The sequence below is a fragment of the Nipponia nippon genome, unplaced genomic scaffold (genome assembly GCF_047370975.1).
Source record: "Nipponia nippon isolate SJK-2023a ecotype South Korea unplaced genomic scaffold, ASM4737097v1 scaffold_3, whole genome shotgun sequence".
Taxonomy (NCBI): Eukaryota; Metazoa; Chordata; class Aves; order Pelecaniformes; family Threskiornithidae; genus Nipponia; species Nipponia nippon.
This window is the reverse complement of record NW_028262347.1, coordinates 123,400,224-123,425,902: the sequence shown is the minus strand read 5'-3', so window position 1 is coordinate 123,425,902 and position 25,679 is coordinate 123,400,224. Positions and strand designations below refer to the sequence as shown.

The 25,679-nt window shown below is 41.1% G+C and overlaps 2 protein-coding genes across 6 annotated transcripts in view; one reads left to right on the top strand and one right to left on the bottom strand.

Moving 5' to 3' along the window:
* The window catches only part of UROS (uroporphyrinogen III synthase), a 27,202-nt gene extending 1,523 nt beyond the window's left edge, over positions 1–25,679 (top strand). For 2 of the 5 annotated variants that reach the window (XM_087767966.1, XM_087767967.1), the window contains exons 2-10: positions 4,515–4,604; positions 5,366–5,449; positions 6,432–6,528; positions 8,441–8,515; positions 9,752–9,826; positions 14,875–14,958; positions 15,444–15,529; positions 17,495–17,593; positions 18,210–20,625. In XM_087767966.1, coding sequence (XP_087624092.1) covers positions 4,542–4,604; positions 5,366–5,449; positions 6,432–6,528; positions 8,441–8,515; positions 9,752–9,826; positions 14,875–14,958; positions 15,444–15,529; positions 17,495–17,593; positions 18,210–18,356 — 810 coding nt within the window. In that variant the 5' untranslated portion in view covers positions 4,515–4,541 and the 3' untranslated portion in view covers positions 18,357–20,625. Of the gene's footprint in view, positions 1–4,514; positions 4,605–5,365; positions 5,450–6,431; positions 6,529–8,440; positions 8,516–9,751; positions 9,827–14,874; positions 14,959–15,443; positions 15,530–17,494; positions 17,594–18,209; positions 20,628–21,330; positions 21,550–23,080 lie in introns of those variants that run through there. The other 3 variants (XM_087767969.1, XM_087767968.1, XM_087767970.1) reach the window with 3 other exon arrangements.
* EDRF1 (erythroid differentiation regulatory factor 1) overlaps positions 20,668–25,679 on the bottom strand; it is a 29,557-nt gene continuing 24,545 nt past the window's right edge. The window contains exons 25-27 of the mRNA XM_087767971.1: positions 22,016–22,749; positions 21,517–21,554; positions 20,668–21,373 (exon numbers count right to left, since the gene is read on the bottom strand). Of these exons, the coding sequence (XP_087624097.1) occupies positions 22,578–22,749 (172 nt within the window). The 3' untranslated portion in view covers positions 20,668–21,373; positions 21,517–21,554; positions 22,016–22,577. The remainder of the gene's footprint in view (positions 21,374–21,516; positions 21,555–22,015; positions 22,750–25,679) is intronic.

Sequence of the window (25,679 nt, the reverse complement as noted above, 5' to 3'; positions counted from 1 at the left end):
CTCCTCTGGATTGCCATGCCAAAGAACTAGTTTTGTTGTTGAGTTCTGTGACATAGACACCCAAATAGCAGGAATTATTCTCAAATCTTTTTTTGTTGTTGGTACGTGGTGATATATGTATGACATTATCTGTGAATTTGGTAGATTTCTGAACCATACTTCACGGCAGCCTTACAAGTAGGCTTTTTTTCCATCTCTGGTTATTAAACTCATCTAATCATAGTAAAATAATATTGGTAAGAAATGCGTAGCATCAAAAATCCTAGCCCAGGGATTTTTAGAGGTTTTTTCTTTTAAATCATACCTCAATAGTGTCTTATAATTCATCTCCATTTATGTTTATGATGGAACAGACGATTCCCTTTGCACTTGGCAATCAAATCTTATTGTGTGACCCATACAGTTACTTATAATCAGAATAATACTAGAAAAGTTTAATACGTTTTGCAGCTCTTGGTGTCACTTAGCAGCAAGAAACAAAAGGACCCATGTATTTCTTTTTACAAGCTGTCCTCTGTATTTAAGATAGTTCGCGATTAGTTTGGGGACAGCTTTTGAAATGAAAGTGGAGTGACCCACAGAGATGTTCTTTCTGTACAAAGTTTGATATAAAAAGTCTGCAAAGTTGTTTTTTTTTTTAATATGACAGAGTATTGCTCATTCTTACTGTACTTATATCAGGGATACACATCTTCATCAGCTTTATATTTTAATGGAAGGCACAGGGATGTTGAATTTTAATGTGTGATGCTGTGGATGGGAAGCATTTCAATTATGTCTGTAGGCGTAATATTCTGAATATACAGTGTGACCTAAAATTACCCTTCTAAATTAAGTAAGGTGGGCTTAAAGTTAAGTGAGGTGGACTCAGAGAAATCGCACCAAGCTGCTTTTAGCCTTCAGTCATGATGTAATGCCTCAGACACTCCAGTTGCTCTTGTAGTTTGTTATCGGAGCTAATTGGGTGGTTCCCAAACCTCAGACTGACTAATACAAGCTTTTCTTCATCTTTGTGTCTGTGTGCTCAAGAAGGAAAATCTGTTGGCCTCTTATTAGCTGTTTGTAAGCCTAATGGGTTTTAAATGGTATTTTTTTAAGATTTGAAGAGCATCATCCTATGAACAAAGACTTGGCAGGGTAAAACTTACTAAGGTTATTTGTACACATTGTCTTTTCCAGATACAGATTGAGCACTGCTGGACTCTGCTAAGTCCATTCATTGTTTGAAACAGAAACTTTTTATAGTGGTTTAGAAGTTTGTGCATACCTCTCTTGATTAAATATATGATATATAAGAAATAATTTATAGATAAAATATATAAGATATCTAAAATATCTAAAATATATATTTGTATTGTAAGTACTTCCCTCCGAATACATGAAAAATTACCAAAGGTGCTGTCTTATTTATGTGCTTTCTTGTAATGCTCTTTGATTCAATAGGAATGTTTGTCGGGGTTCTTGACTCTGCGTGTGTTTAGCAGAAAGCTAGCTGTTTGGAAAATTGTATTTCAGTCATTTGTGGGGCACTCCTTAGTAACATCGCAAGGACACAAGTAAACCATTAAAAATACTGTATTTCTCTTACCATTCCCAGTGCAGTAGGACCCTCGCATCATTGCAGCAAGTCATAAAACTTGCCTGGTTTTTCCCCACAAAAAAGAATCCATCATGGAGTTTTAACTCCTTCGCCCTTCGAATGTATATTGGCGTATTTTTGGTTTGAAAACGTGCTCGTGTGCTTGTCCCTCATTGGGATCTTGTCTGCCTTCGCTCCTGCCTGCCCGTCAAGGTGGCATTTTGCCCCAAATGACCGTGACGTGGTGGCGGGGCACACTCGCTAAGGCACTGAGTGTGGGTGGGTTGCACCCATAGTGTTGGATGGGACGGCCTGGCAGTTGGAAGTGGGTATATTCCACCAGTTTTCATTTGGTCACATCTGCCTCCAAACCTGTGTGAACCTGTCCGAACAACACAGGCGGAAAGAACAGAACGGTCTGAGAGGCTGATGGCTGCGGAAAAAGAGACTCATTTTTTCAGCAGTAAACCCAAAAGCAGTCAGAGGGTAGTTGCAGATCAAAATACCTGTTATTCATGAATGCACAAACTTACAGATTCCCTAGGTCAAATTTGTCTTCTGGGGGACACTTGCAGCCCCTTTTTGGAGCCGATAAATGAGCTGCCTTCTGGCAGAATTGAAAATAAGCCAGCGGCTTCTCGGAGCGCCAGGGCTGTGCAGTCTTGCTCTTTTTACAAGTGAGCCAGATGGCTGAGTCCAAAATACAGCTTGTATGATTTCTTTGTAGAGGAGACAGCGAGGTAATTGCATCTTGCAGTAGTTCATGATATTTTATGACTTTGTAATTATTCTTTGGTTTCAGTATGTATTTTGTATGCAGGATCTAAACAAAATAATTAATTTGATTATCCTAAGTCACCTTGTTAAGCATGGATGTTTACCCGTTTCTTATTGTTATTCATTACTTGACACAGTAATAAGGCATAGGATGGGAAGTTAATATGGTTCTAACTACCTAAAGTAAATTAATTAGAAATCTGCTTTCCCCAGGTGTGCCTGAATTAACTCTGTCATATCATCTGGGGGTTTTAGTACAACACTTTTGGAAATGGCACTTTCCAAAAAGTATTATTTTCTTGTATTACACAGTTTGGAAGGACTTTTATTTTTTTCCTTACCTTCATACTTTGATGACTTCATAATGTTATTAAGCATTACATATTTTGGAAATAGGAAGGTGTGGTAGGTTAGAGTTAACATCATTTTTCTTGGTGCTGTTAGACTTTAAGAGTACTGGTAGAAATGTAGCTGTATTGTACTTAGAGCATAAGCACTGAAGGTAGAGTTATAGTAAAGATTGCTAGTAACTTCAGTATCAGAACAACAATCTGTACTACAAAGAACCGTGCAGACTAGATTTTTACAAGAATTTTTAAAGTAAAGACTGTTACAGTGTTAAAGTGACTGAGAAAAGTCGCTTAGCCCTGCCTCCTTCAAGCTACTAGCAACTGGATCCTCCAGAGCATTTGGGAGGCTACCTCTTGAAAGCTATGGATGGGATCTACTTTGACATTTGCTCTAGTTTGAAATCAGCAAGAATTACAATTTTTGACAATATGGCCCTTCACAAAGTTCTTGTTTCTCCTTCTATGTGCGCTTTCAGTCATTCCCTTTGCCTTCACTGGCCTTGGTATTTCAGAACTGCGAAGCCCTACCTGTTCCCATTGTGTCAACTTTGAGTGCTCGAAGTCTCGTGGAAGTAAGCATTTCTGTGTCTAATGGTAGGACGCTCAGAATCAAACACCTAAATTATGACACCACGTTTTAAAACCTGTATTAAAAAAATGAAGTTTAAAATCCACAAAATTAATGTAGTATCGCAGTCGGATACTGAGTTCCTTTGGGTGCCCTGGTCACCACCTGCATTTTGCAGTGCTTCTGGCTGTAAACGAATGTGTGACGCTGAGCTCTGGCTACTTGTACCAGATCCTGTTCTGTCCACTGTTGTCTAAAGCTGCCTTTCCTCTTTTCTCTTTTCATTTTTGTCTGAACAGGTTTTTTTGTCTTTGATGAAGTTTTGAGGATTTCAATGCATGTCATTCAAATGAAAAAAATTTAAGATGTTCTGTACATTTGAATATTCATAATTATTCATTTTAAAGCGAATTTGCTAGTATGTAATCTATCAGGAAAGTAACCCATAGATGATTAAGGTAAATGTGCAGTTAGAGAATGGATTTGTTTGTTTGTGTTATTGCATTTGTTTACTTTGATGCTTGGTATATTTGCTTATGTGTTGTAGCAGGCTTTGAATTCAGCACCAAAGTCAACTTCTAAGGAGCTGAAAACTATCATCTTCCATTTTAATGGCAGAATATATTTTTTCAGTCTTGCTTTGTTTGCTAAAGATATATCAAATAAGGCATATGAATACTAGATATATTCAGATGTATAAATGTGTGTATATATACACACGTTTGTATTTTTAAAAAAAAATTGAAACACTGCCCTGCACATGTTTTCCCCCGTGAAAAGGGTTAGACCCCAAATGCATCAAATTAAATCACTTGATACATAAGCCCTTGCGTACTCGTTATGATGAGCATAGGGAGGAAACTAGCATGGAAAGGAATAGAATAAGTTTTTATAGATAGGAGCTTATTATGTTGCTGAACGTGACTACATTGTAGGGGTTGTTGCTACTTCTACAAAATATTCTCCTTTAAAATGTATTCTCCTTTAAAATGTATTCTCCTTGGTGACTTTCATTATAGTTTCTCCCTTAAGCGGTATTATCTAAAGACAGCAGGTTATTTGTTGGTCTTATCAGGGTGGATATTCATGCCCAGAGAATGTACGTTAAGTGCTTACTCATTGTATAGAGAGCAGCGTAACTGTTAGCAACCCAGTTTCTTTCAAGCTGAGCTATTAAAGTCACTGTTCAGCAGAAAGTCCTCTAGATCTAATTTAGATAAATTCCATTATTGTATTTCAGAGTTCTTTTGCAGTTATTTGGTAAACAATGAAGGTTCTGTTGCTGAAGGATCCCAAAGACAAAGATTCAGGACAAGATCCGTATATTAAAGTGAGTAAACTTTAAAAAAAGTAAACAATTCTGTCGCTTCACTATTTAATAGTATCATGTGTTCAGCAAGATAGATTGATATAATGGTTTCAAGTGAAAAACGTGCTTAATCAAAATTAGGAGTGCATGTCTGAAGTTATGCTAAGAAAAAAAGTATGCTAGAAAATTTGCTGTTACTGAAAAAATTATTTTAGTTATGGGGCATTCGTACTGAATTCACCATTAAAGCTCTCAGCAAAGTACTGATATTAAAACAATTTCATTTTAATTAATTAATATTGATTATGTTCATATGGATAGAATTAAGATTACAGGAAATGTTAGTAGTCTTACTGGGAATGTAATGTGAAAAAGAGGTTACCTGTTGCTGTGGTCCCTTCTGCTGTTGCCTGTAGTCATGTGAGTAGGTCTTACTTGTAAGAGCAGTTCTATCGGCTTTAAAAAATTACAGAGACACACAAGAATATTTGCAGGACGAGGTGATCGTTTGTCACTTAGGGACTTGAGAGTGACGTGCTGGTGTATACTGTAACTATTCAGTAGCTATGTAGGAGGCCTCAGTTCCACAGCTGTTTAGTATTATGTTATAATACTAAATAACTAACAAAACCAAACTAGATTCACTAGTAAAAGCAAATAAGATGCCTTTGTATTTTACTTTAGTAAAAAGAAATATTTGTGCTGACTTAGTCAATTCTTTGAAAAAGAAAACACTACTGTTTGCAATCTATTTCAAGAGCTCTAAACCTTTTTCTTGCTAGGAATTAGGATTATACGGAATTGAAGCAACTTTGATTCCAGTTTTGGCATTTGAATTCATATCTCTTGAAAGCTTATTTGAAAAGGTAAGTTCTGAGTTATTTCAGTTGTCTTATTTTCAACAGAATTTAGGCCATGGTTGCCAAGATGCCATGTCTTATCTTGATTTAATAACGCCGTTTCTGGTACACTTCTTTTCGTGTTTCCACAGACACAGTTGCATACAATACAATAGTGTATACAACATCAAGTATGTTGCCCATACTTGTTAGAGAATTAAGTTGGTCAGATAGAATTCACATTTAGGCTGATGGACCATAGATAGTCACAGGTACTGGGGCATTTTGTCACAACAGAAAATTAGGAGACTGTAGTGACAACTAAAGGTTACCTGAGGTTCACCCTTACATTGTACTGAAATTGTGTACTGCATCTCCTGGTTACATGGAATAAAATTTCAGAATCAGTGTTCTCTTTCTACTCTTTCTTCAATGTATATATTTCATTTTAAAATGTTGGAAAGGTTTTCCGAGGGAGGTTCCCTTTATTGGCAATCTCCAACAGCACTGCACTTCGTTAGGTGTTTGAGTGTATCATGAGCTGCATTTACAAGTGATCCAAGAACATTTTTCCTTTTTTTGTACTGATCTTTGAGAGCCCCTTAGTAATCTTAACTGTTCTTTGAGGAGGCAGGGGGCAGGGAGCTGTCTGGGTAGTACCCTCTGTGTTACTACTTTGTTCCCTTGTATGAATTTGTAAGTACCTCGTACGTCGTTCGCCCATCCGTCCAGCTCATTTCAGTGACAGGAATCCTTGTCCATTCCTCCAGATTCTCAGAATTAGTATAGTCTGTGCAAGTTTTGTTCTGAACTTGAGAGTTGTTTCTCTTATAAATACTTTGGTACTGATTGTAATGAAATATTTGCTCGTTTCAGTTTCAGACATTTACTGAAGCTGTTCTGTTCTTCACAAGATTATAAAGAATTGATCAACTTATTTTTTTAATTTATTTACTGATTTTTTATTTACTCTTTTTTATTTACTTTTAAATTTACTTTTTATAAGTAGCTCTCTCATCCAGAATGTTACGGAGGCCTAGTTTTTACCAGTCCAAGAGCATTAGAAGCCATCAAGATATGTTTAAAAGAGAACAGTAAAAATGAAGGTAAGTGCCTGTTTATATTCCTTGGTCTTTCTGTTTCAGTATTTTGTGAAGTTTGTAATTGTATTTCACCCATACATAGGTGTTTGGAGCACACCTTTTTTAAAAAAGCTTTATCTCATAGTTCTTTTGGCATCATAAAGGCATCACGCTAAACTGAGCTTTTAAGGATTGGGTTTTCTGCACTTACGCTGTTGTTAAAAATGAGAGGAAAGAGCTTTTGGTGTGAATTACTAATTAGTGTGGGCTTTTTCAGTTCTGGTTATCTCATGCATAAGGAATATTTTGCTGTCGTGCCTAGTTTTGCTTACTAACTACTTTCTTTCCTTAAAGAGAGGAGCACGTTATAGAAACTGGCCGCTGCTACTTCTGTGCCTATATAATTCATATGAAGTCTTACAGAAAAAGAGATTTCTCTGTCTTGAATATAAAGTTTCTCAAGTGAATTATGTATTAGCTAAAAAGCAGTGAAGAAATGGTGATACATAAAAGCCAACAGATTAATTGTAAGAATCCTGCAGAGTGCTAAATAGAAATTACCATACCAATGATCTGCCAAATCCTTGTAAACTCTTCTAAATTCTTATGCTAAGTCATAAGAGTCCCCATCCCTGGACGTCTTTAAAAGCCGGGGAGACGTGGTGCTTAGGGCCATGGTTTAGTGGTGGCCTTGGCAGTGCTGGGCTAACGGTTGGACCTGATCAGCTTAAAGGTCTTTTCCAACCTAAACGATTCTATGATTCTATGATTCTATTCTATAACTTCTGGCTTTGAGTTTCTGTGTTCACTTAAATTGTTTGATTACTTTATCTGCTCCATATATGGACTGTGGTCGTACTAGTCAATGTACAGCGAGCGAGGTTACACTCTTGAGGAAGCAGTAAATACACTGAGACTGTTCGTTTATTTTAACATTTTCAACAGCGGAGGACTATATTTTAGGATTTTTGGTCAAATGTAATCTCTTATCTAGAGTTCATCCCTAATCTTGATTAGGAATTTTGGGAGCTGCTGAAATATATATTTTAATCAATAAAATGAGTCTTTAGTTCCTATTTGGGTTCCTTTCAAAAGTAGTAAACCCTTATCTTTTTCCTTCTTTAGAATAGTTTCCTCTGATTCTTTTTTTTACTGTTGTAGTTTCTATTTCTAATTTTTTCCCCAAAAACACTAGAAAGGAACTCGGTGTCCTATGCCGTATTGTGTTAAGACAAGATAGTAAAAGACTTAGTGTTTTTGACCCATTAGGATTTCAGGCATAGGAATCAGGTAGCTGGGCCCAGGAGGTGTAATCTATAACCTGCTTACTGCCTGAAGGAGGAGAACCATTGCCTAGCAATTTTATTTTGGTCTCTGGTACATTTTATTTCTGAGCTGATAACTTTTTTTTCTATATTTTTCTTGTAGAAGAAAGAGTTGCATTAACAGAGTATTGTAGTGCATGGATATAGATTTTTACCCTTTTATTTGTTGTCATAGAAGATTATATTTGTTTTTTGCCTAAGCCTTCAGTTTTAAACCACCAGTTTGTATGTCTAAATCTCCCTTTGTACTATGTGCTGTTTTCCTATGAGTTTTGATGCTCTTTTAAATTCTTAATGCCAAAATATAAATGAACATTGCAAATCGCACGCGATCTGGCATAGGGCAAGTGTGCATTAAAAATGCTACTTAACAAAAGCAGCTAAGAACTGTTTACTCAAATTAGGCTTTTAAAAACATGTTATGGACTGCTATTTACACAATGAAAAAATACATTAAAAATTCATTTTGTACATCCTGATTTGCTGAAATACGTAGTGGAGTATTAGTTGTTATTATTTTGCTTTATTTGTAGATTAAACAGAAGTCCAAACACTCATTTAGCATTCATATTTTGTTGCCACATGCTTAAATTTAATGTAATGTTCTTCAGCCTGGTCAAAATCTCTTAAACCAAGATGGAATACCAAACCGGCATACGTGGTAGGAAAAGCTACAGCTTCTCTAGGTAAGCGGGGGTTTAAAAAAAGATATCTTAGATAAATCTGTCTTGTAAGTACAATTTTTGGAGTATTAGCTGCTATTCAAGGGTGCTTAGGAAAAAATATCATTAAGTTTTATAAATTGATAATTTTGAAAACAGGTAATGGTATGGACATTAGAACAATACGTGCTTCATCTAAGGATCTAGGTTCTGGTTTTTCATTACTTTTATTGTAATGTGATGGTAACTACTTTAAAAATCTGGTCAAAAAAGAAAAAAACCCGTTCTTAATTGACATGTGTGTTTTTTTCATTCACTTTGCAAATTAAATTGGATGACCGGGATTATAACATGGTTGTCTGAGATTGTACACAGTGTGATGCCCTTCATTCCCTCGGTGTTCCTGTGAGGCATTGGCCAAACAGAAGTCAGCAGTATACATCCCGTTGTCCGCAGTGGGTCAGCGGCTTTATTTGTCTTGACACTGGTTTTAATCTGATGCAATACATATTTTATGTGCATAACAAAAATGCAATACAGAGTTTATGAAAGCCTTTCTCGTTGTAAAATTGCGTTGTAGCTTTAGCTTCCACTGAACCACATAGGAAATATTATGAAAAGACTAACATGAGAGAATTTTAAAAGTCTTGATGTTTTTCTGCTTCCAGTCCGAAAATAATTTGGTAAGTACTGGCTACCTCTATAAAAAGCGTAGTTTTTCAGGCAGGCTGGTAACAACACTGGATCACCAGCTGGTGACACCTAACGAGCATCTTGAATCAGTCAAGTCCCAAATTAGTTAACTTCTCAGGGGTTCGTCTTATCCCTACTTGCTTAAATAGGAGCAGTGTTATACTCTCAGGTTTTCCGATAGGATTTCAGCCTTCACTAGAAAGAACAGCGATACGCTCCTTGGGAAGCTAGTTGCAGCCAAACCATGCCAGGAACGGCAGCCCGTTCAGCATAGTCAGGCAGTTTCACCGCTTCAGGTACAAGAGTTTAAAAAAAACCCCTCCAAAACAGCCTAGCTATCCCCAGAATTCTTCATTTGTACTTCTTTCATGTGTGTCTTTCTAGAGCCAAAATCGAATTTTTCGTAGCACGTTACTGCTTCAAGTGCTCTAATTTTTTTGCTTTTCAAAGAAATATTTGCGTGTGGGGATCAAGTTGTGTCTCCCTTTCCAACCTATGTTTCTGTGACAGTAAATCTGAACTGTTCTCATGGATTTCAGTGTTTTTCTTTGCTACTTTTGGTTATAGTGGAAGAAATTGGCCTTATTCCAGAAGGAGAAAAGTCTGGAAATGCTGAAAAATTAGCTGAATATATTTGCTCAAGTAAGTATCTAAAATCTTCTACTTCAATAAAGCTAATATACCTTCCATGGTTTCAGAATTTCCTATAAATAAAATCGAGTGTACGCTGAAGCAGAGAAGTACATACTGCATATATCTCTTTTATGTATAACCCATGAATTCAACTTCTGGGAATGTGAGTGATACCTCTAAAGGATCATGAAAAATACTTTGAAATACCTATACTAAATATTAATTTACATGATATCTCTGACTCTGTAATTGATTAATAATACTATATGACCCAATAGACAACGTATTTTTTTTACTAAAAGATCAGAGCTGTAATGACTGGAAATTGCTGCTTAGTCCTAAGATTTAAATGATTGTGACTATGGGTGTGCTGGTTCTCTGTGAACTTTGGGTGACCTGACTTGCCTTGCTTCAAACCAGTTGATGCTGGGGATTTTTCGCCATGCCGTAGTTCAGAGTGGATAAGGGAAACTCCTTTCCTCAGAATGAACGCGTGGTTTCAGAGGAATCTATTTTTCAGCACCAAAGGAGAGTGGTTTTGAAGAAGTTGCAGAAGGTGTTAGTTAAAATGATGGTTCACGTTTTGTTTAACCATTTGGTTATGGTTAAAGCTGTAATGCTGATCTGTTTGCTGCTTCTCAATGCATTACCAGATTGTTGGGTCATTTTAAAAGTCTAGTTAGTCTACTTTTTTTTTTTTTTTTTTTTTTTACTGTGATGTGTTAAAATTTCCAATAGTAATAAGAAACATTTCTAGGCTTAGGGGCTGATTGTTTTTTGAGCGGATGGGTCAGTACAAGCTGTGAAAAAAGCAGCTGTGTTTTTGTGCAGCCTGGGTTGTAGAACTTGGATGAAGAATATCATAAGCAGGAGCTGCCAGCGCAGGGAGTTTGCCCTCAGAGCTTCTGACGGCCGTGGCGGTGTTCCCGGGGATCCACGGCTGAGGTGCGCGTGCCTTCAAAGTGTCCGTCTCAGTATCGGCTGGGAGGAGGAGTTAGTGAAAGAAGTCAGCAGATTAGTCCCGGGCTCTCTGAAACTCACTGCTAAAATAATCTCTGTACCAGGTGAAAATCACACCTAAGGTGCAGTATCTCACCGTGCAGCGTCCGCTGATTGAACAGAGAACCACCACCGCTTTGAAAAGCCATGTCATTCAGCCGGTCAAGGTGAATAGCCTGCCTCTGGCTAACCCTAGTCAGAGAAACAAATGAGAATCAGTGCAATTATTCTAGATGTTGGATGAATTACTGTATCTGCTGGTTTAAAAGCCCTGCTGCTGACCACACTTTATGGATTTGCTGAATAAGGTGCTAGGTGCTTCAGTAGTGGAAATGATGTTAAGAATCCTGACGTGGGTTTTTTTGGCTGCTAGGCGTAACATTAGATATGAAAGAGAGTGTTGATTAGCAAAGCCTGTGTAGTAGCAGAGATTTATAGGTAATAGAAAAATTGATTGGAGCTGGCAAGTATTGTTTTTTTATGGGCAGACTGCTCTGTAATTCATTGGCAAATAAAATATTTTAACTATAAGGAATATTTCATGATAAAAATGATAGTTGTCAACACAAGATTAAATAATAAATTCTGAAAATTAAAAATGAAATTTTCAACACAAAAATGCCATAAGTGAAGAATAACCCATGTCTACTCTTCAACAGATATTTTAAAACAAAGACAGGTTTTAGCTGATTTCTCAGTGCTAGGAAATCTAGTTTTGGTAATGAATTAATGTTTGCCAGTTTGCAGAAGGAGTGCTTTGGAGAAGGACGACAAGAAAAATACCTGTCTCTTCTGTTGTATGAATGTGAAAAAAAACCTAGGATCATGTCTAAAGAAAACAGTGTGTCTAATACCAGGGGTGGAAAAAATTCCTCGACGGTGAGCCTGTGGCTGGCAGTTATTGCATCTTAACCTCTTCTTGGCTATTTTCTCAGGCCAGGTGAGGATCATCCTGGCTCTTCCTCGTCCCTTAGGAGCTGCTTGGTTCACCGACCCCGTTACTTCTGACTGTGTTGGATCCCGTGGCTGTTTCCCTGCGTTGCCTGCACGCTCCTGCAAAGTTAGGAGCTGACAGTCGCAGAGGGAGCCGGACAGGGAACAGCGCTTTCTGGTGACAGCAGAGAAATTCAGTCCAGAGCCAGCAGCAGCTTCTGGTAGCCACCACAGGGCCAGAGAGATCTGTGTGTTTTACAGCCTTTTCCATGGAGTGTCCTGAGGGCGGTTTCTGCCCCTGCACTGGGCACTGGTGAGGCTGCCCCTCGAATGCTGTGCTCAGCGCTGGGCCCCTCACCCCAAGGCGGCCATGGAGGGGCTGGAGCGTGGCCAGAGCAGGGCAGCGAGGCTGGGGCAGGGGCTGGAGCCCAAGGCTGGGGAGGAGCGGCTGGGGGAGCTGGGGGGGCTCAGCCTGGAGAAGAGGAGGCTGAGGGGAGCCCTCATCGCTCTCTGCAACTGCCTGAAAGGAGGCTGGAGCCGGGGGGGGGGTCGGTCTCTTCTCCCCAGGAACAAGCGATGGGACGAGAGGGAACGGCCTCAAGCTGCGCCAGGGGAGGTTTGGGTTGGATATCAGGAGAAACTTCACCGAAAGGGCTGTCAGGCCCTGGCCCAGGCTGCCCAGGGCAGGGGTTGGGTCCCCATCCCTGGAGGGATTTAAAAGCCAGGGAGACATGGTGCTTAGGGACATGGTTTAGTGGTGGGCTTGGCAGCGCTGGGTTAACATTGGATTTGATGATCTTAAGGGTCCTTTCCAACCTAAACGATTCTGTGATTCTATGATTCTATACCTGAACACCCCCAGGCTGTTTAAATTAACACAATGCTGCAACACTTCCCTTATCCTTGCAAAAATGACTGCCTTTGAATACCCTTCAGTTTTGATAACCCACCAGTGAATTTCTGTCGTTGGAGACTGCTTGTTGTTGATACGTATAGTCATGCTCAGTGATTTATTGGATTGGGCATATTTATGCGCTCTCAATTTATCGAGTGGTGTGTAACAACCTCTGAAGTACAGATTAAATTACATCACGTTGCCTATTATGTATATGTTTATTTTTGTTTACACATAAAATGATAAGTAAATGAAAAGAATGGCTCTAAATCTTTTATATCATTAGAATTTATTGTCAGAATAAAATCTGAAGCAATGATATTTCTTTTGTTATTCACCTTTTGTGCTTTGGTACCCACTCTAGCCTAAGTGATTGGGAAAATAAAGGAATTTACTCCTTAACAAGCTAGCTAGCTTTACTCTCTTTTCAAGGCAAATATTTTTTTTAGTTTTATTACAGTGTAACATTTGTGTTGGTTACCAAAGCAGGGGATACCATTAGGGCCAATGCTTGTTGCATTGCTTGGGCCTACTAAGGAGTTTTTCTGTGCTTTGTAAACACGAGTCAAAAAGGATTAGTGTTTCTTTACAGATATCACGTGGACGTTTCAATTAACTGACATGAGTTGTAGGAGGATTAGTGCTGAAATATTTAGGTTTTATCTTACTATTTTAAAATCTCTTTTACATTCTGTCCCGTGTTCATTCTTCCTTCCTGTAATTTATTACCAGCGTATCTATGGCTTCTGATAAAACTTCAGTGTCCATTTAGGACAGTCAGATATATCTGTGTTGACTCCTACTAGGGTCTTTCCATTCGAATTTACTACATTGTCCTTTTTTTTTTGTCCTGAGGCATCACTGATGCTTACTGTTATAAACCAAGAATCTATTTCCAGCACTTTAAAAAAAACATTTATTTTTCTAGTAGTCGTTTCTTAAACACGTGTATTAACATATCTGAATTAGTAATAAAATAATGTTTTAAGGAACTCTCATTTATTTTGAAAGATGAATGCAAAACTGTGTGTGGCTGTGTAGAATTTAGTCTTGAAATTTTCTCTGTATTTGTTATTTATAGAAAAGGCGAGCTCTGTGCAAAAGAAGTCTGCTGTTAAATTCCTATCCAGAAATTGAATTCTTCCTCGATTAAAATGCTCTTTATCTTTTGCAGAGTGTCAATATTCACTTGTATTAGATAAAATCTAGTAGTGAAAAACTTTCCAAAAAATTAGTCTAAGCCCTGAACAAATACTGCGAATCTCCTACAGACAGTGCTGTTTCCTTCTTCCCGAGCCAGGAATGCGTCTGCACTCACGATGTGACGCTTACTGTCAGTGTTTGCCCTTGCCTGTCCCCGGCGCGTGGGGGTGCGCGGGGCGCGCCGGGACGGGGCGGCTGCCCGAACGGAGGAGGTGCAACCCAAGAGGTGGCGACATGAATACGATGACCTGGTGGTATTTTTTTAAGCAGATATCCTCCGATAATGTATTAGAAACACAAAAACCTATGGAAACTGCATCCCAGGTGTATCATGTCCTACCAGAGTTAAGTTATGAGCAGCCATGTATCCGAAAGGCCCTTCCAGAATCTCCAAGGGGCTTTCACACATTGGCAACGTAACGATAGTTAAGGTTGGAGCTCACTTCCATTTTAAAGGACAAGAGCAAGTGAGGATATCCACCTCCACCCTAGCAATGGAGGTAGAATCATTTTTCCTCAGGGAAGTAAGAAAATAAGACTTTCAGATAGATTGAAACTGTTCAGCAAAGTTTTTCAAAGCAAAGCTTTTCTTTGTCTGCCTGAACGTTCTTTTGTATAGAGGGAGCCGTCATGTATTGCGTGGGACTATGATTTTAAATGTAAAAGTGAGGAAGATGATTGTGTTTCTGCGGAGGAGGAGATAACTTGCGCAGCACTTGTTTTGCTTTTTAGAATGGCAAGGGGAATAGAAATGCAGTTTATCTTTCGTGAGATCTTTTTAGCCAATGTATTCGTATTGTAGTTACGGAATATTTTTTAATTTACATGCTAAGTAGCCTCTGTCCTCTGACTTGTGGATGCAGTTGCACTGCAGATGTCTTCCGTTATCTTAGGGCTGTGTCTGCGATGAAGCACGCAGCATTTACTGCAGTGTTCAACGTTTGATACCTTTAAAATGTATTAAATGTATCGTGATTACTCTAATAAAGACGTAAGTTAATTAGAGTTCTTGTTTCTGTGTTTACAGGAGAGAAACCTAATTCCTCAGCTCTTCTTTTTCCTTGTGGAGCCCTGAAAAGAGAAGTACTTCCTACAGTACTTAGAGAAAAAGGTTGAACTTCCCTTGGAGCCTCATTTTAATTAGTCAGTTATGAGAAAAGGTGTCTCTAAAGCTAGTGAACCGAATTTGAAGAAGTAAAAATTGAATTGCTGTTATGTTGACTAGAAGTTAGAGGATGGGAGTAAGAACTGTGAGGTTGGGTTGCTGCCCGCAGCTCTGGGACTGAGCTGTAGCGTGACATGAGCACGGTTATGTGCCGCCTTCTTCACTCTTCTGTGAGAGGGAAGGTAACTGATTCACAGAAACGTTGCAAGACTTGCCACTTTTCCAATGTGGCTTTGAGGCCCTCTGAGTACAGATGCTTTGGTGTCTCTTGCAAGTCTAGAAATACCTCCAAATCCTTCACAGAATTTTTTCTGTATCTTTTTAGCCTAAAATAGTACGCCTAAGTGCAGTTAGTATGTTGAGAGTGTTTTATTGAAATAATAGAAATTAATGAAACCCTGTTTAATTGTGAATGCGTATTCTGATTCCAGGTATACCTCTGGAATGCCTTACTGTTTATCAGACAACCCAACACGCTGACCTGCAAGAGTCGTTGAGCAGTTACTTCTCACAACAGGTATTGGACGCTGATGTCATTTGAGAATTTTTGAGGTATATGATAATACCTAGCAGAACATACTCCTTTTTTTCAGCTGTCTGTAAATGATACTTGTGGTGATACAAGAATATCCCGCGTAGGCTTCTTGTTTTGTTTCCCTGTTGGCTACCAAGAAAATCCTTTAGCAGAAGTTTCAGACAGAGCGCGCGAGTCCCGCAGTTATTTGTTATGGCAATGGTCAACGAGCCTAAAAGACACAGTGCCTCTGTTTGAAGAAGAAAACAAAGCCTTTCACATTTTGTCTGTCGTTCAAAATATATGTATCTTTCAGAATTACTGGGAAATAACTGCATAAATAATTACATATTCAGTTTATTCCTTTGAGCTGGACAAGACTGCTTTTTACCATGTCAGGAGGCTATTTATTGAACAGCTTCATTATTAATTTTTATTAGCGTAATTGAAGTATCACGGGACATCTTTGCTAGATATTACAAGTCAGAATCCAGTAGTAGTTACCTGCCCTACCTAGTTTGAGTGTTCCATCTCTGATTATCCAGTTTATGAATGTAGTCATCTCAAGTGTTAGAATTCCAAGTGACATGCTGTTGACAAATGTATTAAGATATATTCGCTAGAATTGTTATTAATGTTTTGTCTTTTTAAAACCATCTAGTGAATGTCATTAGTCAAGGATCAGTGCATAGTAAAAGACTTGAAGGTAGTAATAATTGCCTTTATTTTTTCAAGACTGGCTTTCTGAATTTTCCATTTGTAGGAGCCTACATCATTTATAGGATTGATTTTATTCCGAATGCAGACTTTCCTTCTTACAGAAACTTGGCCTCCTTGAGCATGTTGCACCTCTTTTAAAAATCTGTGCATTAATGTCTTGTTAAATTACATATTGATTTTAAAGTTCTTTTTCAAGGGGTCCTGAAAGGTTATGGCCTGGGCAGTCTAGCTGATACATGGTAGTATCCTGGTGCTCCCAGGCGGATACCGCAGGTCTGAACCCCGCGGAATTTAGTTTATAGCAGTTATAAAAGTGAGTCAGTGGTACATTGGCAGTACTTGGTAACTTGCTGAACTGTTGTTATGAAATGCCTTGCTTGCTGCAATTAGACGTTAGCTTCAGTGCGAAGCTGTTGAAATGTGTTTCACATGCACGTTGAGTTGTTCTTAACTGGCGATATTGTGGTTATATATTTGGTGCATGGAGAGCTGACATAAAATGACAAGCGTTTAGCACTTGGTGAGACGAGGAACAGCACTCTGTTAAACTGTCAGTCCGGCCTCCCTGAGCTCAGGCTAGCTTCCCCGTCACGCACTGTGAAATAACAGCAGATGTAGTTTGACTGGAGCCGGTGTATCTCTCTTGTCAGACAGAAAATCATGATAAAGAAGCCACGTGCTTTGGGTCTGCAGCTCAAGAGCTTGGGACCTTCACTCCAGACAGAATTTTGCAGTTTTATTTGGCTACAGAAGATTGCTGCTGCGATCTTAAGGCAGGCTTATTTGGAGAGAGAGAGCCCTCCCAGGGGTCTGCAGTTTAAAGGCATCACCTCCTCTTTGCCAGAGCATCTCAGGGCGGGCAGAGCTTAGGGTAAACCACGTGAGCTGGGAAACAGATAATATGTGCAGAACTGAGATAGATGGGAGTGGATTTAGGGAAATAACTTGCTGAGTTTTCTTGCTAAACAGGAAGATGAGTACGGCTCCAGTACATTTATCAGCAAGCACTTGGTCGACGAAGTATTTGGTTAAAGTCGCACCTGAATTTCAGCATTCTGTGGTGGAGCGCGGGTTTGGCAGGCTGTCTGCACCGCAGGAAACCCTGTCTGTTGGCTTAACTGCTGTTTGTCGTCAGTAAAAACACTTCACATCCACGTAGAGACAGTCGACGGGACGTACGTGACAGTGTACTGATACACTGCGGGAATAGTGAGTCATCTGTGCCAACCTATGCTTACTTTTACTCAGGGAACTCCGGCAAGCGTCGTGTTCTTCAGTCCATCTGGTGTCAAATTTTGCCTCCAGCACATTCAGAAGCTTTCGGGGGATTTTATCAACCATATCAAGGTATCATCTCTTTAAAAGTGGTGAAATACAGCAGGGAGTAAGTTTGGGGTGGGCAAATGGGAGATAGGAAAGCTGTTACACCCGTTACAAACCTTCATTTTCTCTTTTGTTTATTTCTCTGAAAAAACAGGTTATACCCAGATAGCAAATCCAAATGTTATATAGCCGAGAGCCTTTTTTAAAAAAAAACAGAAAAAGGAATTGTTTTAATCTAGAATTTTTCCCCCAACTATCTCGCCCAGTCTCCACCGGGTATAGGCTTTATTTTCTCGTGGTGATGGGAAGGTGTGAATAGTTCTTGCTTGAATCAGCAATGACAGGCTGAGGCCTATTAAAATTGCTCTCACTTTTCCTGTTTTGTGGGACTAAGAGCTTTAAATGTTTGTCGTGGTGAGATAAATAATCTTTCCTAAGTAATTTCTAAGTAGCTCAAGCGGTAGGCGGTTTTTAGTACTGAAAATCTTCGACCTGAGTGGTCAGTACAGTTCAGTAGGCTCAGCTATGCAAGTTGCTACACCGACAACATCAGCAAAGGAGGGGTCGGTACCTAACTAACTAGTAAGAGCTGATGCCGTACCTGACTACGCTACTACACCCGTAAATAATGTCGTTTCAGTTTGCTGCTATCGGTCCAACAACTGCCGAAGCCCTGGAAGCCGCAGGAATCCCAGTCAGCTGCACTGCAGAGAGCCCGACTGCCCAGGACCTCGCCGCTGGGATCCAAAAAGCCCTTCGCTTACAGAACTGCTGTTTATCGAAATGAGAGCCCAGCACGCGTTTGAAGGTGAACATGGTGCTGTAGAGTTTTTCCATTTTGCAGACCTGATGTCCCGCAAGAAAGTATTTTTCAGGAATATGCAGCGCTGACCTTGTCAGGGCCTGGTGTGAGAAGCTTGCATCTAAATATTTAAGAAATCTAGAAATTGTCCAGCATCTGTTAAAGCATCTCGCTGTTCCCCTTTTCTCACGTGTGCAGTGTCGGTATTTTATGTGGGCACACCTTGAAAACTAGCTGTGAGAAGCTGATGGCATCAGAGTAGCGCATTGGAGTAAGTAAGTTCAGTGTTTCACCTCGGGTATCTCCTAGCACACCAGGCAAGGCGTATCATTTCTCTCTGTGATCAGTTTTACACGCACATCTTCTTTTTCTTTTGTAGAAGAGCAGCATACTCGCAATGAAGTATTCTCCGTTGTAAAGCTAGCTTGCTTATTGTTCTGCTTTTCAATATTTATATTGAAATGATGATTGTAGAGTCTCACTGGAATAGGACAATTCTTGCAGTGAAGTTGCACTGTGTGGAGCTAATCGCAGGTTGGCTGTTCCCGCTAACTATCCTTACAGTACAGGGTCTTCAAAAAGTAGGTTTTGGTTTCTATTCCTGTAATGAAGGAGAATTTGTTAACAGAGAAATAAACTGGCTTATCATCGTTAATAACGGTGTTAGCGTTGTCTGGCTTGGATGTGGTTTATGCTTTAATTGTTTATCTGTGAAAGGAGAAAAAGTAATCCTATTTAGCACTAATGCTACCTTTGCTAATGCTAAGGAATTCATCGAAGATTTAAATGATAATATACTTAATTATAATCCTCATGGAAATCATTGGTGCTGTTAGCGTAGTGCTGAGCTTCATAGAATGACGGAGAAATCCTCATTTGCTCTGAGTTTCTATTAGCTTAATTCTGAGCATATGACCCGAATTTCCAATTAGGTCAGATGCTCTGTACCTCAAATAAGTTCATCTGAACCCAATTACGTTAATATAAACTGAAGTAATTTCACATTGTGTATTTGGGTGCATCAGTCAGAGCCGGCACGATAAGACAACGGCTTTGCTTTATAGAGCAGTTCAATTTCTTGCGATGAAACAGGGTCTCAGAAGTACACGAACTGCTGGGAGATGATGGTGAACGGTGGGAGGAATACTTCAGGACTCGAAGCGCCCTAGATGCGGCTGCAGGACGGTGTAGGCGTGCCCCAGGGAAAGAAGGGAGGGAAGGATTACGCAGCAGTTATTGACTTTGCGCCCCCCCCCCGCCCCTTTTTAAGACGATTGACGTTAAGCTGTTGAACAGTCAGGTTCAGCTGGGTAGCGGCGTTGTAACATGGAGCGTGCAGTACTGTTTGTTTCTGCGTTCAAAAGTAAAGCCACGGCCGAGGGGGGGTTGGGAGGCTGTGCCAGTCCCCTCTCCCCGGAGAAGATTTGCGTGCGCTGGTGCTTCGGGGAAGAGGAAGAAGGGGAGACAGGGTTAAGAGAAGAGAGCGAGACCTGGAAACAGAAGCCAGCTGTGGGCTTGTGCTCCTTTGCCCTGTACAGCAAACTCCTTGCTAGCCTAGGTTACACCTAGTTGTTCGTCTCACTCACCAGCTCAGGCCTGTTTCTACATGGCTTTCCAGCAGAAACTGTCAGTAGCCATCATTGCCAAGTGACCCGTACTTATCACAGTCAACATAGCAATACAAAACCAAGACCACAAAGGGCTCTAGCAGGAAGTCAGGCTGCCCTACATCTGCCACGTACGGTGTTCGATACACCGCGCCCGTGGTTGTTTCACTCCGTACCAGCCTGCCTTTAGCACTCTGCCCGCACCGTTAAGCGGCAGGAGCCGTTCTCCTGCGGGGGACGCGTCCTACCTCAACCGCGTCCTACCCAACCGCCGCGGCATTCGCACACCAGGGAGCGCCCAGGGCTCCTGGTAGGAAGCAGTTTGGGAGGTGACAGACCCGATCTGCTCCGTGTGACTCGGTGAAGTACTGGCAAATATTACTTGCCTTTTGTTACAGGGAAGGAAGAGGAGGTTACATAGCTTCCCCCAAAATCACGGTAACAGCCTGTTGCTGCTTCTCAGAGCCGACGCTGAGGCTCTTTGACTGGCTGACAGGCACGTGCCAAATACTGCTCTGCTAGCAGCTGCTTCCAAAATCAGCAAGGAAACGGTGTTTTCTTCTGACTGCTTTTTACAGCACTCATTTTAGGTTGTTTTTTGGTTTGGGGGTTTGTTTTTTTTTTTTTGAAATTGCAGAAAAGCCTCCCCCCCGCTGCCTCCTGCCCCTCCACCCCCCCACCCCTTCTACCTCACATTTTCTCAGGAGAAAGCACTGCCTTTCAGCAGGGCTCTGCGCAGGGCCAGGAAGATGCACTCGAGCAGGCAGAATCCCTTCTAAAAAAGCCGCTGTGGGGACCCGGTTCAGTCCCAGGAGGACCAGAGGTGACACTCTGGTCTGACACTCTTCTTTGGGACAGGCCTTCTCGACAGCTCCTCTTGAACGAGGCGAGAACCCCAGCAGTGCACACACTGACCTCTTGCAGTAAGGTCCCATCAGAGGGGTTTGGCTGGAATTTCCCCTTACCATCAGCCGATCCTCTCAGCGGGAATCTCCCTCTCTGTTCTCTGTGCCCGAGATCCTGTTACTGACCTCAGCCATCTTGCTTCGGCACCCCTCAGCTCCTCTGCTCTGAAGAAGAGACTTTGTCACGAACACATTTCTCCTGCCCCTCACCACTGCCAGGCTTCCTGATGGTAACAAGCTCGGGCATCGCGCTTTTAGCCATCTCTTCAGGCCCCTGCAGCTTTGACCTCAGCAGAAGCGAGGAGGGTGGAAGGGGCATTGCAGGAAGCCTAAGCCCCCACTCTGCCGCCTTTTTCGGATCAGTCATCCCGAATCAGAAGCAACGGAACAGATCCATGCGCCGCCTGCCATCTTTCATCCTTTCACAAGGTGCTTTGGTTCTTTCAGGTGCAGTTGTGCTCCATGTTGCAGCAGAAAGATCGGGGCTCTTCTGAAGGCAGAGCGGAGCACGCACATGTAAAACCACGTTTGAAGCGTCGGGATAGAAATTTCTACAAACTGGGGGTTTCTGGGTGAAAACACACCCATCTAAAAAAGCATCATTCTGTGTCTCTCACCGAGAGCAAGACTCACCTCCTCGAACCAAGCAGCTGAAATAGTTCAGTCACTACCTGTGTATGAAGTATAGAGAGATGAAAATACATACGTAGGCGTACATGCACACATGTAAAAACTGTTAATACTCTGAAATAAACAGTGTGTTTTGTACTGTTATTATAAAATAACGGACTACATGTATTTGTAGAAAAACATTAAGACATCAGAAGCTATATTTCTGAAAACTTTATCTCTACATATTTCGAAAAAACAGAGTCCTCAGGTGCTGAGATTAATACTACACGTGGTTTTTTCCAGCCCCCACTGCCTTTCCAATAGTTTTAATTCTGTTGAGCAGTTTGCTTTTCTGGTGAGGGTCACAGCAGTCATAACCAATAAAAACAAGAGAGATTCATGAGTTTATATTTAATAAATAAATTTTTATTTAAAAATACACTCTCATTTATTCACAGTTTCAAGTCTGAAAAAGATAACACTATTCTCGATCAACTCAAGCACAGCTAAAACCACTCACTTCCTGGGGCAAATGAAATCCCAGCGATGGCTAATATCGGCAAGGGTCTTGCATCGCAGCTAGGAAGGCACACGTTTTTGTGCAGGGTAGTAACTGTCATGGAAGTAGTGTGTCCGTCCGTCCACACAGTCAGCAGACATTTCCTTGTACAACTTCGGTTCCTGTTACCGGTTGAAGTGTTCCAGTGCAGCCTTGCTTACAAAGCGTATCTCATTAAATATCAAACCAGAGCAACTGTGAGATTACATTTTTATGCAAAACATCTATATCACTGCAAAGCCCGTTACCGGTGAGAGGAAAAACCAGGAATTTCTCCAACATAAAAAATTGTTACGTTTATATCCAGAACCCCAAACTGGCATTTCAAACAAAGAAACGCTAGTAACTGAAGCATTACGGAGTTCTCGCAGGATAAAAAGGAATTCCTGCTCTTTCCCAGATGTACAATGTAACAACGCAGGCGAGATTATCACCTTCAGTAAATACAAATATCACATGGGAAAAGACACCACCGATCCCATGCATAGCAAGGCACGGTTTCTGCTGTTCCGCAGCGTTTCAGTCACTGAATTCCTCCATTACCGGCTTCGCTATTCCGAGCCAGCTGCTCCAGTAACGTCAAGATTACCTCTATTCGTTCTAGCAGAGTCATGCTTTTGTTAGCCGTCGCACGCAACAGCAGGGAGTAAACTTGCTTGTTTGTTTTAAGAACAGCTTCTTCTTCGTTAATGCCCCTGAAAAGAAAACAGAGAATCCAAACTACTGACCTGCCACAATATTTTATTCTGCAAGTTACCAAAACAATTAAATAACAGCGTTGATGACTATCCCCATGAAACCACATGGCGGGTGTTCGGAGTCGAGTCTCGTAGTTCCTTAGTTCCCATTTCCTACCACTTCGCAGCACTGCGGGCAGAGCCTCCGCTTCTGCGGCGGGAGGGATAAGGCGTTCCCATTTTTATTCGGCTCCAGTCTGGCCATTTTGTTAACTCACGATCCCAAGTCACATCATAAACCCTCCAGAATCCAGGTCTCCGTGCCAAAACTCCGCACTCTTTTCTCTAGGTCTGTGCCTAACCCGCTCGTGCCAAACGCGACCAGACACCTGAACGCTCGAGGCGTGCGCCGTTCGCTCCCAGCTCTCCCCTCTGAACCACCACAGACATCGTTTTCCCCTTCGAGTCTGAGGCCCAGGACCTGCCCCGCTCTCTCAGCTCCGCACGTCTAAGCCATTTCCCTGCGAGAGAGACTTTCCCATGCTCAATACCTCTACACAAAAGAGCTTTTCCTCGTTCGCCAGTCTGCAGTCCAAGCTCCCAGCAATTTTCTCAATTTGACAAATATTGTAAATCACTTATCACGCGCGTGCTGGCATTTGCTTCAGCCCTGGCACCCCTCCTCTGCTACATTTAATGTCCAAGACTAACAAATAAGTGACCCAAACAAGAAAAAATAAATAAAAAAAAATGCTGCCATTGATATTATAAATAAATTAAGAGTGTATGTGTGCAAGCAGCAGTCAGTTTGATTGCAAATGCTTTGGGAATTACCGAGATATGGTGAAGCAAATTAAATTCATAACACTTGGCAGAAATCAGAGAGGTTTATTTATTAAACAGAACAGGTAGTCAATAAAAAGCCACTGAAATGCAAACTATTTCCAGGATAAGCTACAAGAATTCCCAGAACGAAGTATTACTTTCAATTACTTCTTTCCTCCAATTTACATAGCCAAGCTCAGTTACACTTATGCATTTCGCTTTTAGAGGGTAAAACTCTGATTTCATCCAGTTTTATTGCTAGTCTGGAAGTTTCACTATCAAACATTCATTTTACCACATGTTCTCCTGTTCTCTGCCAAAGTGCATCCGAGACCCTGAGAGAGCGTTTGAGAGCTCCCATTCCTCCTCCTCCAGCCCGTTATTAAACCTGGAGGTTTAATAACCTACACCGCAGAGCTGGGGAAACGCATGCAAGGTGCGCACAAGGCGCTGGGAGGGTTAAGCGAAGGGCAGTTCCACGCTGAGCCTCAATCCCCCACTGTTTAAGAGTTTAACATGTCATAGCTCCGCTCCCGTTTCACCGTGTTCGAACTGCAACACGTTCCCTGCCTGGAATCTTCAGGACAAGACCCCATTCGAGAGAGACAGCGACGAGAAAGTAAGCAAGGGGGAAAACACCCACAAAACAGAAGCCAGGAGTGTTTTGTTTTACAACACTTACCCATATTACAAGGTAACAGAACCAAAACAATTTACTCAGTTACTTGGACATCTACCTGGGTACATACAAATTGTACTTTAATCCTCTGCATTGCACATGTCCAGATTGCCACCTTGTGGAAGCTCTTTTTTAAAGAGCGAAAGCGCCCAGCGACGCGCCTAAACCACCGCTAAGAAAGCGGACGGGCTTCCTTCCCGTCTCACGGTTCTCTCTTTACCAGTCTCCTACTACCAGCAGACAACTGACTGTGCAGAACGGAGTCATTTCACAGTCTACTTTTCGCAAAATAGCACTTGCGTCAGCACTGCTTCAATCTGAAAAACTATTAACTTCCAACAATAAAAGAATTCTCTAGAACTGTACGCTACAACTGATGCCACGTTTTCGTAAATTAACTTTATATAACATTAGGAACAGCAAGATTAGGCTGCTGTAGCATCTGCGATCAAACGCATTTGCTGCCGAGGGAATAAAAGGTATTGTCTGGATCCCAACAGCAATGCCACACACACGGAAATCCAACCACCAGAAGCAACAGCGGTGTAAGGAATTCCATTCCACACCTCATCCCAACAACACTTCAAGGTCAACACAAGGAGAGGCCACTTTTGTTCTGAATCCCAGCAGCAAGGCAGAAGAGGATTTCTTCACTGCACTCCATTAGGTGTTAGAAAATTCTTTAACGCCAGTGAGTATCTTCCCCGTATACATCCCTCTCTATTTACAGCATTCCGGAGGCGCCTACATTTATTCTCAAGTATTTTTCTTGCTAAACTATGCTGTCTCTGATGTATTTTATCATCAGGATGTATCAAAAGATCAGCAGTACACAGTGGTTTCTCCCCCACTAACTTCAAGTGCTCTGTCACAGATGAAGACCAGAGTCAGTTAAGATCAAGGACACCACATACACGGAGCTCATTTCCTGAACAAACAGTTCGATTAAAAAAAAAAAGACAACGAGAAGTATGCAGCAAAATAATGGTGGTACAAGTTAAACTGCTCTGTGTGCGAGTTGATACTTATGAAGGACATAGGATTTATATTCCCTAAAGGATAAGTCAGCTATCACAGAGCACGATAAAGCATTCCTAACTGTACTGTGCGTTTCTGACGATGATTACAAACTGTTATTTCCCTATTCGAACACAGCCGTTCAAGTCTGACTTTTTTGTCCTTGCTCAGTCCTGGGCTGCTGTTGGGGAAGAGGAGAGAAAAAAAGCTGCCTAGACACTCAGTAAAGATGTTTCTTGATCATTCCCTCAATTACACACAAAACCACAGAAAACGTGCAAAATGTAGACGATCAAGTTGTATCTCGGCTCCTTCTCCACACAGAAGAGTCACCTCCATGAAAGAATACGTATCCCGCTTTCTTGCGTGCTTAGAGTACATAGTCTGTATGGATTTACAGATGGGAATCACATCTACACATGCATAT